The sequence below is a fragment of the Vollenhovia emeryi genome, unplaced genomic scaffold (genome assembly GCF_000949405.1).
Source record: "Vollenhovia emeryi isolate VEMERY1.0 unplaced genomic scaffold, V.emery_V1.0 DF939166.1, whole genome shotgun sequence".
Lineage (NCBI taxonomy): Eukaryota > Metazoa > Arthropoda > Insecta > Hymenoptera > Formicidae > Vollenhovia > Vollenhovia emeryi.
The window spans coordinates 554,010-571,233 of record NW_011967200.1 but is presented as its reverse complement, the minus strand read 5'-3'; the positions used below and the strand labels follow the sequence as shown (position 1 = coordinate 571,233).

General features: G+C 46.1%; 1 protein-coding gene across 3 annotated transcripts in view; it reads left to right on the top strand.

The window, feature by feature from the left end:
• LOC105564346 (MICOS complex subunit Mic60) overlaps nt 1-12,041 on the top strand; it is a 39,024-nt gene extending 26,983 nt beyond the window's left edge. For all 3 annotated transcript variants that reach the window (XM_012016655.1, XM_012016654.1, XM_012016656.1), the window contains 5 exons: nt 2,164-2,322; nt 4,600-4,703; nt 5,333-5,520; nt 10,235-10,430; nt 10,927-12,041. In XM_012016655.1, coding sequence (XP_011872045.1) covers nt 2,164-2,322; nt 4,600-4,703; nt 5,333-5,520; nt 10,235-10,430; nt 10,927-10,932 — 653 coding nt within the window. In that variant the 3' untranslated portion in view covers nt 10,933-12,041. The remainder of the gene's footprint in view (nt 1-2,163; nt 2,323-4,599; nt 4,704-5,332; nt 5,521-10,234; nt 10,431-10,926) is intronic.
• The last annotated feature ends 5,183 nt before the right edge of the window (nt 12,042-17,224 follow it).

The following is a 17,224-nucleotide window of genomic DNA, read 5'->3' as shown; positions in this document are numbered from 1 at the left end:
ACTGTAATTGCTTTGTTAAGGGGCGACGATGGCGTTTGGATTTTTCCGTTCGCGGTGAAAAATTGCAAATTCAACAACTCCGACTTCGTTTAAAGCTTTGTTTAAAATCAACATTAATTTATATGGCGCGACGTCCGTACACGTGTCGCCGTGGTAGACAGAAGTGTTTCCAGAATCCGGACTGGGAAAACAGACTGAACCGGGAGGGAACAACACGGAAAATCTGGAACCGAGCGGAGTAATTTTCTCTAGACAAGACACCGCTCCGTTGTCGTTACGAAGAATGATATTCCACTTATTACAGATCGTAATTGGTACTCGCGTTTCTCTTTGAAATCCAAGCGTGAACTGCAATTGCTTTGTTAAGGGGCGACGATGACGTTTGGATTTTTCCGAACCAACGTTCGCAGTGAAAGATTACAAATTCACGAACTCCGGCTTTGTTTAAAATCAACATTAATTTATATGGCGCGACGTCCGTACACGTGTCGCCGTGGTAGCACAAAAGTGTTACCAGATTCCGGTCTGGGAAAACAGACTGAGACGAGAGGGAGTGCAGCACGGAAAATCTGTAACCGAGCGGAGTAATTTTCTCTAGACAAGAGATCGCTCCGTAAACCCTATCCGGATTGATACGCGCAATAAATCACGAGCTAGAAGCACCGAGAGATCCAGCTGAGTCCCGTTCCTCTCGCCTTGGCGGCGTTAACGGCCGTGCCGAACATCTTTCTGGCCGATTTGCGGTTCATCAATCCGACGGTCGACAGGTGGATGCTCGTCATGCCGTCGATTAAATGCCGATTATGCCGGCGCGATAATTTAACGATGATCCAATTAGTCGCGGTGAGGTTAACAAATACGAAATCGCAAACATCGCGATTATATTACCATTTAATTGACCCCCCGCCGCGAGTACGTACATTTCGGAACAATATTTTCACGCTCGCGCGACGCGCGGCTCGTATGAAAATATTTATCGCGATGTAAATGATGTTCGAACGCATTTTCAATTCGACCATATCGATGGCAAAGTTCGTTCATCGCGCGGCTGTTTATTTCTGCGTCGCCGCCAGTCTGTTTCCCGCGAGTCCGTGCCGAACGGTCGCGTCTGCAAAACGCATTATTATCCGGCACGGGGCAATGAATAAATCGTTGAGCTGCATTCGGATGCGTGTGACAACGTTTTAATATTTCAGCGAACGGCTCGCGAATTACATGTTATTGACGTCCAAGTTTTATCTTTGTTTGCGCGCAGAATTGTGTATAACGCTGATCTCGCGCGGCCTCTTTTAAGCCTTGTGTCCACGATTCAAGAACTGTGTCCAAGTTCTAGTTCCGAGAAATGCGTAGCCAATCACCTTGCAGCTTTTATGGAATAGCTGCAGGTTGATTGGCTGCACATTTCTCGAAACTAGAACTTGAACCAAGTTCTTGGATCGTGGACACAAGGCTTTAGGACGCGAGCCACGTGTCGGGAGGGCACGGTTCGACGAGCTTTCATAATTTCCCGTCCATATCGGGGAGTTTCCCCGCAGCGAAGGCTGTTATCGAAAAATTTCGCCACGTCACGAAAGCGCGCGAAACGTTTGTCACTGTAACGCGACGGCGATACCCTCGAGGATTTTCGGAATGATCGGCGAGCCTCAACGGATACGTGGACACAAATTAAATTACGGGCGAATTTTACGAATCGATCTCTCGCCGCGATCGCCAGTCCGCCTTTCTTTGGTAATTTCGCCAGTAGATACTGGCGAATGGAATATTGAATTAATAACGACATATGGTATTCAATTTTATTACGTGCATTAACGTGTTCAATATGTGCGACACGTATATCAAATGCTAAATCCCACTTTCGTCTAGTATTTTTGTAATATTTAACTCTCCAGGGCGTATAATAATTTTTGGACACACATCCCGGTGGCTATCTCTTTCGGTAATTTACGATCATAAAAATGCAAAGTTATGTTAATGAAGAAAGACGAGTGCAATTTTCTTCACTGGCGCGGGGTTTTATCAGCACCATATAAACTTTCACCCCGGGCTATTAACGGCACTATTTAAATTTTTAATAGTCGAGAACGTAGTGTACATTTCTCTCGAATGCAGGGAATTTTTATTCAGGGCTTTGAATTCAGTTCGGATGAAATATTTTGGTTTCAGCTCGCATGGAGGAGGAGAAGGGTGCGTCGAATGTACAGATCCTTTGGGCGGCCTGTCAAGCCTTGGCTAGAACAGTGAGACTCGCGCCGCCGGGTGTACCAAAGGATAAAGCAATTAAACCGCTGGAACCCGAAATTAAGGCTGTCTCCAGGGCAGCACGTAAGTACTTTGATTAAACCTAACCTTTAGCATGTACTAAAAAAATTAATTATTTAATTAGCTGCTTGATTAATTAAAGATATCGCGCCGAAATTTCAATTTCTAAATCTTAACGCACGAGTAATATTTATTATGTAAAAATATGCGCCCTCCTGTTTCTCGCGGATGATAATTTATTCGAGATTTTAGTATGCGCATGTATGCTAACTTACGCGCATTTGAGTGCACTTGCCTTTCAAACGAAGAAGAAATAACGCGATGAGCACCCCAAAGTAATTTCGTATTACGGCGGGCTGCGGTTTGCGTCTGATACAAAATACGGCGAATAACTTCTGAAGTAGCGCGAGGAACTTAGAAACGCGAAGCGTGGACTTTGCAGCTGCGGAGCCGCGTTGCCGCATTTCTCGTGTACCGCAGTCGCCCAGAATTATATTACTTGTATAATATTAATTTGTATACATTGTGATTATGATTATTATTACTGCGCGTTTTTCGCAAATAAATTTCGTCGATTTTGCGCCCGGCTGAGTTAATTAACTTGATAGCGTAGACTCTCGCGTGCGTTATTATCCCTGAAACATTAAGTACATACGCGTGCACGATTGCAGAGCATGTCTGGTATCTAAATTAATGAAAGCCTAACCGCCCGCTGTCTCTTGTACTCTATTGCAGCTTCTCTTCTCTTTTTCACAACGGCCGAGCAATTTATCTAAATTCCAGTTTAATGTTTATTTATAAATCTCCATTATTATTTTTGCCCGCCGATATCGAACATTTTTATTTTTGTGCAGGATATTTGTGTTATTGTTTCATCTTTCAAATTTTTTTCGGCGTGACATAGCGCCGTTTCCAACGCGTCGGAACATGCTTTCAATAGCACTTTGCTGCACAACAATAGTACACGAGCGTATAAAAGCCGAGATTCACATATTTCATCTGGTACCTCTTCTCTGTATACTTTTTCCATAGATATAATTTGTCGTATATATGCACACACACGCGCGCGCACTCCCCCCCTCTCTCTCTCTCTCTCTCTCTCTCTCTCTCTCTCTCTCTCTCTCTCTCTCTCTCTCTCTCTCTCACTCTCTCTCATATTACTAAATAGAGCTTCGTGTCTTGCTACTCACAATACTTTATCGCGATACTAGCAATCGTCAATTAGAATTAGAAATACGAGCACTACCAGGACCTGTGAAGTTGATTGTTGTATTGGCATTGGCCTGCTCTGCGTTAATCAAGATGTAATCTAGTTTGAAACTGCGAGCGCGAGGAAAGAGTATTATTCCAGCTTTTGGAGTGTTATAGCAGCTTTTCTCCTCCATTCGGGAACGAGTTCCGCACGCGCTTTTAATCGCTCGGTCGCCCACCGCCGCCGCCGCCGCCGCGTCCCAGCAATTCCGCGCTCCGTTCCAGGGACCGCTTTCGTTTCCGAACCGAGTATGAAAGGCTGGAACAATAGAGACGACGTCGGGGTCTCTCCTTCAAATCGAGTGCGTGTATGTGGGCCACACGAGCCGCGCGGGTAAGAGCGGAGCAAGGCTAAGTGCGGCACGGAAGAGAGCACCGAAGATTTACGGCTTAATCGGAAGCGAGCGGGACCTTCATAAAGGCTGGGCATTTCAAAAGAGCCCTGTGTCGGCCTGATGGAGCGCCGCGCGCATGTTCATTAATTATGCCCCTACACCGCGCACATTCGCCCTTAATTGCGCCAAGTGTCTATAAATTTTTTCCCAAGCGCTTTCGCCGTTTTAATCTCCCGCCGCCAAGTCACCTTCGTAATTTCAATTTTCGCTCAAACTTGCGGCCGATAATTACACAAGCGGAGGCGCGTTCTCGAGGCGAGATTCTAATCAACGGCCTCGCAAACCACTGGCGTAAATGTGCGATTATCCGACGTATAAAAACATCCCTCGCCATACAATATATTTATCATCGTATGCACGTTGCTCGCGATAACTAAATGCAACCGCAACCTGAAACGTGTATCCATAGCGCGTTTGTAGGTGCAATGTAAGCAATACGTTCAATATTATGGAAAAACGTAGCCAGAACGTTGTGGGTACGATTGCCACAAAGCAAATTGGACTACAGCGCAAATTCGGTTATTGCGAATAACGTACGTACGCTGATTAATTTTGCTCGCCGGGATTCTCGAAATGCCGGCCGAGCGGACCAAAAATCGACGGTCAATTGGTACTTGAATTAATTAAACAGACCGCCGGAGAGAGCCGCCGTGCGTTCGCATCGATTCAGTTTTTCCTTTTCCTTTGATTCCAGCGAAGGAGGATCCCCTGGTGCGCGCCGCTATCCAGAGCATTCCCGAGGAAGCGGCCAAGAGAGGCGTGTTCCCGGAGGATACCCTCCGCGAGAGGTTCCTCAAGGTAATTACCGTGTTTCCCACATTCTTTAGAATCGGGATGCTTTCACGTGTTCTACCTTCGTGAGATGATCCTCGGGAGCGCTGCTCGCTAAGCACGCGAATTGACTAGCGAACAAACGTTGCGATTTTACATTGCATCTTGCAATATAACAAGTTATATGCACACACATATCTGAGACCATCCGTACACCCTTTTTATTTCGGAAACAGAGCATCTTAGAGAAACATATTTCAGACAAAAGTTGTATGGTTTCGAGGCGGCCATAAGATGGTACCATTGGTTCGACCTTGAATAGTTGCTTGAAGGCCACCTTTAATTTTTTTAATGGAACCCCTTATTGTTTATTGTACTATCTTATTCTATTAATTAATATGAACAATTTTTGTCTGAAATATTTTCTGATTCAATGTTTAGCTTATTATATCTCGATAACTGTTTGTCGGAGGGAAAAGTGGTGCAGGGCTTTTTTACTTTTTCGTATCAAGTTCAAAATTTATTACGTTCCGTAGACCGCCACATAATCGCTTCCCAAAGTTTCCGCTTTCATTTTCAAATTTTACATCGGCTCGCGGAATCCCTTTATGTAAATATCAATTTTTGAAAATGGCTCGCTCGTTGTGCATTACCAGGTAGAGAGCGTGGCGAGAAGATTAGCCATGGTGCCTGAAGGCGGCGCAGCCCTGCCTATATATCTTCTTAGTTATCTTCAAAGTTTCTTGATCATCAAAACGGCCAATTCAATTCCGAAGAGGGAGCTTGAAGACGAGCCAATCGACGTAGACTCGCTGAATACGTACGACATACTCCAGCGTGCCAGGTAAGAATTCTCGTAAATTGCTAAAGACTCCCTATCCTCGTAGACGAAGAGCACGAATGAATTTATCGTACGCGTGGAAACTCGAGATTGTAAACGAGGCGAAATACCTTCTCCAATATCTGTTTTATCGCGAATTGATTATATGGTATTTCCCCTCTTACAAATTTCTCGAATTCCGCCAAGTTTACGATACGAAAACGGCGCGGGACCCGAAAGTAAACAGCAGCGGCGCGAAATTGTCGATGCTGGACACCGACAGAATTTATCGTGTCGCCGATTAAATGCACTTTTATTGTACTCGTAACTCGAGCGGCAATTTCCGCGTCACGCAGGGCCCTCCGTCTCCCTTTCTCTTGTTCGCCCGGGTTGACCCTATAAATTATCCTTACGAGACCCTAAGGACTGGGTAGGGCGCAATATATCCGGCCGGCCATCAACGAGGCGGGAAAGACGAAAACACCTGCCGTAATACCCGCCACGTACACTTTGACAAAGAACACCGCCATTTACTACTCGTCGGGTTATCCCCGGCGAAATCCGCTGGCGAGCCGTTTTACCGACTTATCCCTTCGTTTTTCTCGTGTCAGCGGCCCTTTGCTTTCCGGCCCTTATAGAAGATACCCTCGATTTATCCTGGGTAGCGCTAAATAAAGATAAGCATACGTGCACGCCCCCGCAGGGCGTGTGTGCCGCGGCTCGCCCAAGTTTATTTTTTCCAAGGAAAAATATTACGTATCCCATAGAAGTATTGTACAATCGCATTTTGTTTCGTTAAAACCCACGGCGGTAAAGGTTCGCCGGGAAGAATGGAGCGTGCGAAAGCGCTCGGCTGCAGATTTCTGAGAGAAATCGTCGTTAAAGTTTCATGCTGACGACTCGAGTTTCTTGTGCCGCTGTGAGAAAACGGTTTTAGCGCGTAATGACGGTGTCCCGATGTTCGAGCGGTCTCATCGCGAGATCAAAAATCTGGAGAGCAGCGGCGTTTTCACTCGTGCGAAAAATTCACCTCTCGATCGCGCGTCAACTGCGACGGAAGAGTCGCGGGTGTTTGGGAAACGCCACGCGCGGAGATCTTTAAACCGCCACGGGATCGCTGGAGGAGCAATCGGCCAGCATCTCCCGCGCGCGTCACAAAGGGATAGTTTTACATACTTGAAAGTACTCGCTCGTCACTCGTTGTGCCTCGCGAGACGTCGAGTGTCGGCAAGCGAGCGAAGGAAAATACACCCCGACTTTCCCGGCGGTTTATACTGGCCAGCTTCTCTTATCTTATACGCGTCGCTACGCCTCGTGCCTATCCCCCGCGAATTAAAAATACATTATTCGGGATATCTCGCGAATGGATCGCGAAGGGGAGAGGAAAAATGTCAGGGTTCGTCTATTCGAAAATTTTGCGGGGCATAAATTTGCGTAGCACGGCGTGGCGCGAGAAAAAGATCGCGGTTTCTTCGAGTAGAGACTTCTTTTTCTCAGTGTATAATGTTTTCACACACACGTTAGTCTCGTGTATTTCACAGAGCGGAGCTTGCAGCGATACGCGCTCTCTTAATCAAAGCTATTCCGCGATGCAATTTGAGTTGTATTCTTCCCTCGCTCGTCAGACAACGGTGTGGCCTGGTGAATACTTAATTATTCTATCAAGAACACTTTTCCTTCCCACGCGCAGATACAAAGCAAGCCGGACGAGCGTTAACGTGTACAGCGGCTGCGCGTTACGAGTGGCGCACGGGGACGTGAATAAATAATACGTCGCTGATGCGAGCGGCACGCTTTATCAGCGGGCTAAGTCTCGGGCCGGCCTCTACGGCGCCGGGTCGAAATAAGTTATGCCTCCGGAATTGCCGATATGTGCAACGTAGGTAGCCCGCGCGACACGTTTGCCGAACGAACCACGTGCCGGGCCGAAGCCCGGACGTGGGCCTTCTGAATTTTTAATTTCGGAGCGCACTGCGGTATGCACACACTCTTTCAACGCCCGCGGGTAAAACTCCCGGGCTGTCGGGTGGTGTACGGTCGATATATCACGGGAATATACCCGTAAAAGATTTCGCGGGTTTGAAAAGGGCACCATTGTTTCAACTTTGAGCAGCGATGAATGAATATTTCACGGATGCGCTCTAAAATTCAACTCCCCCCTCAACTTTCGTTCGATTAATTGGAGGCACGCACGACTGTAATTGCGTTACGGACGTAAGTGGGTCTGTATTATTCGTTATTTTACAGTTATCCGCATTTTATTCCGAGCAACGGGAGTTACTTATTCCCTTCCTTAACTCCTCGCTGCATAGCGTTATTTCTGGTGGCACGCTTATTATATATATATATATATAAAAAATTGGATTTATTGAAAAAATAAACTTGGACTTATATATATATAATATAAACTTATATATATATATATATATATATATATATATATAAGTTTATATTATATATATATAAGTCCAAGTTTATTTTTTCAATAAATCCAATTTTTCACGTATTCCCTCGGCATATTTGGTATTACTGGACCGCTAAAAGGATCCTCTAACTGACAAATCGATTTTTAGAGCTATATCTTGAATAAATAAATTAGTTAAATATATAGCGAAAAATTGGCATTTTTAGAGAATTAATTCGCTTACATAAAATTTTGTCCTGTAATCTTATACTTCAAAATCATGGTCTGTAATCAGCGACCGCAAAAACTTCCCTAGTAACAAGTTTTACAAAATAATATTCACTAGAAAAAACAGCGTGCAACATAGGGTTAAATCGACGAATTAGGACGGGATTTTTTAATGGATACAAACAATGAACTATGTCGAGAGATGTGAAATTGTTGATTATCTGTTAATTCAAATCAAAGTTGAAACTAAAGCGTTTCTCCCTTTACTGTGAAATATATTTATATAGATGAGATTTTTTTAACTAACGAAAGTTTTAAATTTTTACACAAAAGATTTCTCTCTTAAAAGAATTCAACGGATAAAAATACAGAAATGCAGAATCCTTCGTCTTAAGGGATAGTCTAATTATCACGAGAAGTCCATATCGCGCATCGCAGCGCCGGAACGATCGGTCGGCGACAAGAAACCCGAGCTTATCCGCGATCTACAGCGCAGGAACTCACAAAAACGAGGGATCTTCTTAATAGATCCGGAAGATCCGCTGGCTCGTGTCAGCGAAGGCCAAGCAGAAAAGTTGCCGCGAAACGATATCGCCGAATATGAAATCTGAAGGCAGCAAGAAACTTCAGTATCCGCGATCATTGCGCGTCCGTGCCCCGAATTGGGCCACGTGGACTACGTAGGAGAGTCGATCTCAAGATACCGAAGGGACGAATAAACGTTCCACATCGCGCTGTACCGCGCCGGGCCGCGTCCCATTTCACGTAGCCGTTTCTGTGGAATCTCTTGTAATGAGAAGATAGGCAGTGTAGTTTCCGACGTACGTTAGTTGATCCTCTCGGGTTTTCTTTGAAAGCTCCAATCTCAACAGCAGACTGGCGTATGATCGAACACGATCCCATAATGAGCAATTAATTCTTAAGTTAACTGATGCTCATCAGCATCGCTAATATTAAATTAACTACTACTTTAATAATATTATACATTTCCAGCTTTTTTTGAACACTTTGTTTCAAGACAAGAATAATGTTTGGAACTAAGAACATAACGGGATTTGGATAATTCATCCCAATGCAAAGACTAGTTAATATTTTCCGTCTTTTACAAACTGTTGCTGTCTTTCTAGTCTGCCTTTCACTTTTATCATGTTGCTGTAAATCATAAACAGAATTAATAGCTACGTTGTGACTTAGAAACCGCGATATTGTGGCGCAACAAGAGGAAAGGTTGATTAATTTTTAATTGTGTCGTCTGTTCGTGTAGAAATCCTCTCGCGCCACTTCGGAAACATTGGCACATTTTTCTTTCTGCCTTCCTAATCTACCGGGTAAGCCGAGTTGCGCCATTAATCTCACTTTACCGTATCGGAAGCGACTCGGTGTACGCTGTGTAAATTTTCCAGCCGATGTTCTATCCCGCATGCGGTTTTCTCTGGGAGGCTCGGTGTTTCTGCGCCGAGAGAAAAGCGACATCCGCTGGATATCACCAACTTAATCCTAAGCCGGTGAATAAACGTTTCGTTCCCCGAACGAACAAACGAATGAACAAACGATTCGCAGAGAGTGCCAGTCTGGCCAGGGACGAAGTTTTTAGCGAACCGCAGCTTCCCTTCCTCCAAATCGGCGTTTCCTTTTAGAAGGTCGCGTCTGATAGCGCGGCTTCCGGCTACCGGATGTCGCCAACTATTCCGCCGCGAGTACCTTTCGCCAAACTATACAATCCCTCCGGCATTTCCCCGAAAAGGGAGGAAGAGAAGGAAAGAGGAGAAGGAGAAGTACGAAACAGCGGGTACGTTCTCGTCTGTCTCGAAACTCCGGGATGAAGTGGCCAGCAACCGGTTGTACTCGTGAATAACCATAGAGAAATCGGCCAACAAATCTTCCACGCTGATTGCTTCCCGCAAATTGCGGGCCGTGGCCGCGCGTTGTGTTTGCGAAGCATTCGATTATATCGAATTAACAAGTCGATATGAATTTATCCAAAGATATTATCGAAGCAGTTAAACTGCGCCGTGCAAATGGAAATACAAATGGAATTTGTCCGATGACGAGTGTCGCCGTTTCGCCGCGGGCTCTGAACATGTCGGCCTTGACTGCTTGTTTCAGATACTGGCTGGATCGCGGCGACTTCAAAATGACCCTGAAGTACATGAATCTACTCAAAGGTGCGCCCAGAAGCGTAGCCAGCGACTGGATGAACGAGACGAGGATCCTGCTGGAGACGCAGCAAGCGATCGACACCCTGTTGGCGTACGCAGGTGCGACCGGTCTCCTGTATCTCGGCGCCGGTGATCCCGCCAAGGTCAGTGCACTAAGTTACAGCCCCTTAAACAAGCAGCGCGATTAGATTACGCTCTTACGATGTACCAGCCGGGAAGTGCGTGTTTCCAGTAATTAATAGCCACGGGACTTCTCGCATTATTGGGAAACGATAGTTCGCTTATTAAACAATATATTTTCATATAGTACAGGTATAGTTTTCCTTTAATAGCGGTTGCAGCACGGACGAGATTAATTACATTTATTTGTTGCCGAGAAATTTATTTATTGCGCCATGTACAATAATTGCAACAAGCAGAATATTGTTTGCAGCTTTTTTTCTTGTTCTCCAGAAAGCATTTTTTGCCATTAATTTGTGCGAATGAATTTACTTGACGTCATCGTTTCTTTTGATATATAAAAGCATCTCGATTGTCAGTGTACTCTTCGGTGTACAAAAGAGCGTTTACGGTAATTGAAGGTGGATCCGTGACCGTCCCTTCACTTTCCTTTCGGCGTTGTCCGAATTGTTCCAGCAGAAGTAAAGCGGGCGGAGAGCGTAGAAAACTGTCCCGAACTACGAGACGGGGGCGTCCATAGAAGAATGGGGCGGGGGTGACGGAGGGGAACAGGGGAGAGTTGACCGACAACGGCGAAGAGAACGAAGGGAACGACGAACACGGAGATATCGCTGCCAGCCTTGTATAGTCAACAATATCTTTTCTAGCAATTAAAAAATAGGTATATTGCGTGCCGGGAGAGGCGAATACAGAGGCACACGCTTTTCATTTCCATCCTCACGATCATTGCACGTAAATACACTTCCGCGCGCGTTACGACACTGCCTAGACTCGATTTAAATTTTTTCGGGACATCAAGTGCACACGGGAGGAATTTTAAGTATCTCGAATGTAGATTTCGAGAGCGCCGTGTCGAACAGAGCAGCGATACGGGGCTGGCGAAATGTTTTATTCGACACCATTTAATTTAAATGAACCCTTTATCCGATAAATTCGCTTTGCTTATCACGCCGAGTTTTCCATCCAGGGAAGAGTCCGAGACCTGACGGTCCGCCGAAGCAGTCGTGCACGAAAGCCGGCGCATGTCAAACATTTATTTTTGCTCGCCGGCTATTTCGTCCGCGAGTAACGAATCGCGACGGAGTAGAAGGCTACCGGACGCAGCGCAAATACCGGAGGCAATCTTGTTTTAAGGACGGCGGTAAAAGTAAAGGGCGGCGTTTAAAGCGCGTCCTACGTTTGTCGCGACGCGCGCGCACACGGATATTTAAATTGTTGCCCGTGATCGACACGTGCGACACGCGGTCCGTCGCGTGCCGCACGCGTTGGGATCGCCGTTACGTCATGCTCGCATTTTCGATCACCCCGACGCGCGTGCATTCAGCGAACCCTCCCCGTCCTGATTCATCCATCCATCCATCCATCCATGGATTGAGTACCTTTTACTTTACAACCGGATATTATCTCTCTCTCTTTCGCGCCGTACTCTCTCGATCGCCGCATCGATCGCCGCCGCGCGTGTCGCGTGTCGTTACCTCGTCTTTCGCCTCTCACTCGAAACGCGATTTCGGACGGGACGGGGAAGCGTGCTAGACATTATTGTAAAAAATTGGAAATAAAGTTGTTTTTCGTGACGTAGCGCGTCATATTGATCTATGTGGGTGATTTAACGTTCTCGAATTGTGAGACGATGCTTTTTCAGTCCTTCCAGACGACTAATTATCGTATTTTCGGAAAAATATGTAGAGGAGGGTCCTCGGTTATGAGATAGGATTCTAATGAGACAGTAGGTTTTCAACGTCCAAATTGAATCACGAATCTTTTTTCGCAACGATTACACGATCTAACCATCAATTTTTCGCTAAACAGATTTCACTCCAAGGGCAATAAATTTATGGTGGAACCAACAGATGACGCCTATTAATTTAGCAGAAACTCCGCGCTGTCTCATATTAGAAGTCTATCTTGTATTAGGGGACTACTTTTAGAAGTGTCTCAAAATGTTTTGAAAAAATTTGTTTTAGAAACGTTGTAATTTATTTTCAAAACAAATTCTTTGAATTTCTTTTTCGTGAAGAAAGGAATAAGAGTAAGAGATGTCGAATGTTTGATCGTAGACAATGGAGGACTCGCGGGAAGCCCATAAATGGCCTTGAAATAATGACGGCGCCGCTTGCCAGTGCGGCAACGTCGTCGAGTACTATTAATTAGTCGTCTGGCGTTCTAAATAGGTCATCATGTACTTACGACGGCCCGAGGAGATATCTTCGCGGAGTCAGAAATGGACCCGAAGACAATGGACAATTTGCCGCCTACACTTGTCCAATTTTCGTCGAATTAAAGTGTTGCAAATTAATAATAAAAAATTTATTTTCTTTCCTTTTTCAGCCACGTTACGAGTCGCGCAATTTAAAGTCTCTTATAAACTTATTTGTCCGCGGTAAAAGAACCACATATGTAAATTGTGTACGATTTTTCAGTCGCCAGGATATGCCAGGCTATAACGTGATAATTTTGATCGCTAATTTGACGCGAGTGTCGTTGTCAACGACGATTACTTACAATTATTGATTTTAATTGCTGTTAAATACATGGGAGGGAATTTTCTCTTAAAATTTACCCTGAAAATCATGTAATCGTGGGACAACGTGGCATTTTGAAGAACTTATGAGTTTTTTTTTTAAATTTACCATACATTTTACTAGTATAATGACCAGTGAAATGTATGATAAAATTTCAAAAAACTAACAAAATTCTTCGAAATCCCACGATTACAATATTTTCAGGATAAATTTTGAAAGAAATAGCAACGGCAATGATATTCCGCAATTCTGCATTGCGTAAGATTTCTTGTCGCTCAGAGCGCTAAGGATTTCGTGAGCCACGAGGGTCACCGTGCGCCCTCATCGCGAAGTATTCCCGCGTCTCTGCAGAGTGTGTTGTTTTGCGCGTTAAATAATTCTGGGGAGAGATCGGCGACCGAATGAGCATGGTTAATTGCGTTAACTAACGACGCTAATGGCACACGCGGAAGAACACTCGGGAGCTCGGGGGCTTCGTTACAATGTGCCGGGGTGAAACAAGGTGGAAACTGTGATACGGGGTCAGGTGTGCGCGCTGAATACAGAGTGAGCGCAAAAAAAACCGTGATAATCCAGGCTACTAATTTATATTATTCAGTGCTTACTGGGGATTACTTTTTAATCTAAATTTAAATTTACACGATAGAATCAAAATTGCTATTAATAGAAATTTTACATATATAAAAAGAGAAGACGGGTTATACGTCACGAAATCGTACATGTCTCTTCTGTGTATCGTGTAATAAAAATTTTTACGCATTCTCTGCCTCTCTCTCTCTCTCTTGCGGATGCCAGAAGAAGATCCGCGGCTCGCAAACGCGATTTGCTCGTTGGAGTATTATACGCGAATTTAGGACCCGGCGTGCCTTCGGGGTCCTCGTGTCTATCCCTACGGAATAATGGAGCCACCGCGAGCGACGTATTTTCGTGTAAAACATCGCTTTGCGTTGTTTTGCCGCGGCAAATAAAGATCCCGGGGGGATCGCATAAAATACTGCGGCGCGCGTAAAGACGGTGAGGGACCGCGCTAATTGGCGACGTTAATGACACTCGCGGCCGGTGCTCTACTTTAATCTAATAACGGGAGTCCGCTCTGTAAAGGATAATCATCCCGCTTGTCCCTCGGCCAATCTGTCGCGGCCGCGGAAAAAAGTTTATGCCCGCAAAGCGGCGCGGCCGAATGCGGACATTTCACCGCGCGACAAAGCGGCTCAATTAAAGACGCCGCGCTGCTTTTTATGTTGTAAAAAATTCATTCAGCATACAGGAATCGTGATTTGCATAGATCCACGTATCGCGCGGGCTTCGCTCAATAAAACGCCTCCGGACGGAGGTTCTACGATTCGAAATCAACGACATTTGGTGGATATGAATAAATTTCCCCGAAGCGTGATATGTGCAGTAGATTATTTATTACGACAAAGCTCTGATCGATAAATTATTTCTACGCGATTATAAATGTCGCAGAATCTTTTCTCTCGGTTTGCCTTTTGCTTTGCGTTCTAGAAATTGGCTCTAGAAGTGGCAATATCCGAGCTGTTCCCGTTTGATCTCCGAAATCAAGGCGAACGTACTACCATCGTTGACGCAACCACGTCGGTTTAAAATCAATTTGCCATTTCGCGTGCTTACGATAACGGCCACGCTCGTAATACCCGAGTTCGACGTGAATTAAATCCGCGTCCGGACGATGCCCGGCCCGCCCAACCACGTACCGTCGTCGACAACAATTGCATTGACATTCATAACTGGTCGACGTCGATCCAGTCCGAATTAGAGATTCGCCCGGTGACCCGTGATGCTACAACGATTGTTTCGAACCGATTGCATGCTTCGTCATGGCTGGGAAATGCCAAAGCGTGCACCGCTATTTCGTGCGAAACTGTCGAAAACGCATACTCTCCAGCACTCGTCGCATGTGGGCTAATCGTAGCGGTGATGGTTAATGACGCGGCACATTGAGTGTAAAAAAATATAACAATTGAAAGACATATCTTCTAATCGAGCTATGTCTGTCGAGGTCTATGCTTTTTCAAGTGGAAAACGTGCGCACCAGATCGCGCGTTAACTTTTCTTCCGAGTATCGCGTCAGTTTTGATCGTAACGTTTGCAGCATCCCTAAAACTATTAAACCGAGACACACGACCCCGTGGTTCTCGGTTTAAACAGCCGATATCCCCGTCGGACGTAGGAATGCAACTACGACAAATCGAAATAACAACGGCGCAATTTCACGGTGGGTCGGCCGTTGTCGAGGGCGCGCGTCATATATCGTCCGTGGAATAATTACTATAGCGGAAGGACCGACGTCTCTCGCTGTCGAACGGACCGTCTGGAATTCCCGGATCGAACTCGCCGAGGCGAAGCGTCCATTCTGCGAATGCCAAGGTGAATGTACACCAACGGCGGTACACCGGGGTGAGTACATGAACGCGAGAGCGTACGCGCGCGCGCGAGTGCGATTGCACCCCCCGACGACCCCCGGGGGAGGTGTGTGCAGTTGCGGCGGGTCGGATGCACGCGGCACCGGTCCGTAAAGTAATAAAGGAGTCGCGATATGCTGCGGTACGCGCTGCAGGAAATGCACGCGCTGCCACTGGGGCACGATCTCGGCGTATAATAGCACCGCAACGCGACAGCACGAAGGCGTGAAATACGCGTGGGAGAGGGTGTGGACACGTGGCCCGGGACTATCGGGGACCGATCGAATTATCTTTCCTGAAAGCTCGAGGCTTCCCGACTGCGAGCCCGGGGAAATGGTCAATTTTAAACATTTATTTTGGCGAATTGACGAGACGCCCGCTTAGAGTGTAGGGAAGTCCAGGTTCAAACCCTGGCTGCGGTAATATTTTTCGCAATAAACTTCTTTAATTAGAATCGAGGGGGAGATCGCTGACCAAAATCTCGTACACCAATGCCCAGTGGGCATTACTTTATCTTATCATATTATTTTGTCTTATTTATCTCGTTTTATTTTATTATATTTTTATAATGCCCCAGCAAGGCCTAATGTCCAAACTAATGCCCAAAAATGCCTAGTAATGCCCAGTAATGCCGCAAATCTGTACACCACAATGCCCTCAGCGGTTTCCCCCTCGAATAGAATTTGCCAGTTAGCGCTTAACAATTTCTCTACATTGATCAATTTATATAATTCATAGCCAACCTTTAATTTGTTTTATAAGTTATTGCTAATCTTCAATTGAGCTGACAATGAGATATGCCGGAGGGAGATTAGCTCCGAGCACGTCGTATCGTGTTATTTTACCATTAAACGGACTCTAAGGGTAATCGTTGTCAACGTTTGAACACGGCTAGATAAATCGCGCCATTAACGAGAATTTATTTTAATTACCGCGCGTAATATCTTTTTTTATTGTTGCGGCCCGGTGGCATCGCCGTCGTCACTCTTCGCGTAATGTGACACTCAATGGTCGACATGATCTGGAATTTACACGGGTCGCTCCGCCGCGCCGGCGTCCAAAACGAGGACCCGATAGCTTTATCGCGCCACGCAGTCTCGCGAGATGCATCCCTCCGCCTCGAGAATTTCAAACGAATGGAAATGGCCCCGGCGACGAAATCTGCCAACACCCACGGCTCTCGATAAACCGCGAAGCCGTGTCCCGCTCCACCTGCGCGCGTAACTAAAACGTTGAACCGAAAAACGACCGGCGTTCAATCGCGACCGACATTCATCATTTAGCCGGAAGCCGTCGTTCATTAATTAGCCGCCGAGAGGCGGCGAAGCTGCGTCGCGGTGAGCTAATTTGAATGTCGGTGTCGCGTTGAATATGGATGCCATGAATTATTCGACATTCTTCGCGATTATTAATCGACCGTGAGTTTTTCGAGCGCCGCGTGCCGCGAGATTAATTAAACCCCCTTTTTGTTGTCTGACGGGGGAGGGAGGGAAGGAGGGCGCGTGCAAAAAGGTCTCCGTGTCAAGCTGCTCCCGGCGTGGAAAAAAAATAACGCTTACGATGCCGGCGGGTCGCCCGTTGTACGTACAAAGGCGCGCGCCGTCAGTTTTCGCCCCGCCCGCGCCGCCGTCAGCATTTTGACATTTACCGGTGATGCACGCGGCGCGAAACATCGGGTATGTGCGCGAACTTTTTATTTGTTTCACGGTGAAAAGTCAAAGCCGATTCCCGCACTTTGTGCACGAGATTTTTCAAGTGTCTGTTTTCGCGCGGGCAGCTTCCGCCAACGTGGCGGTTGCTCGTCTCGAAAAA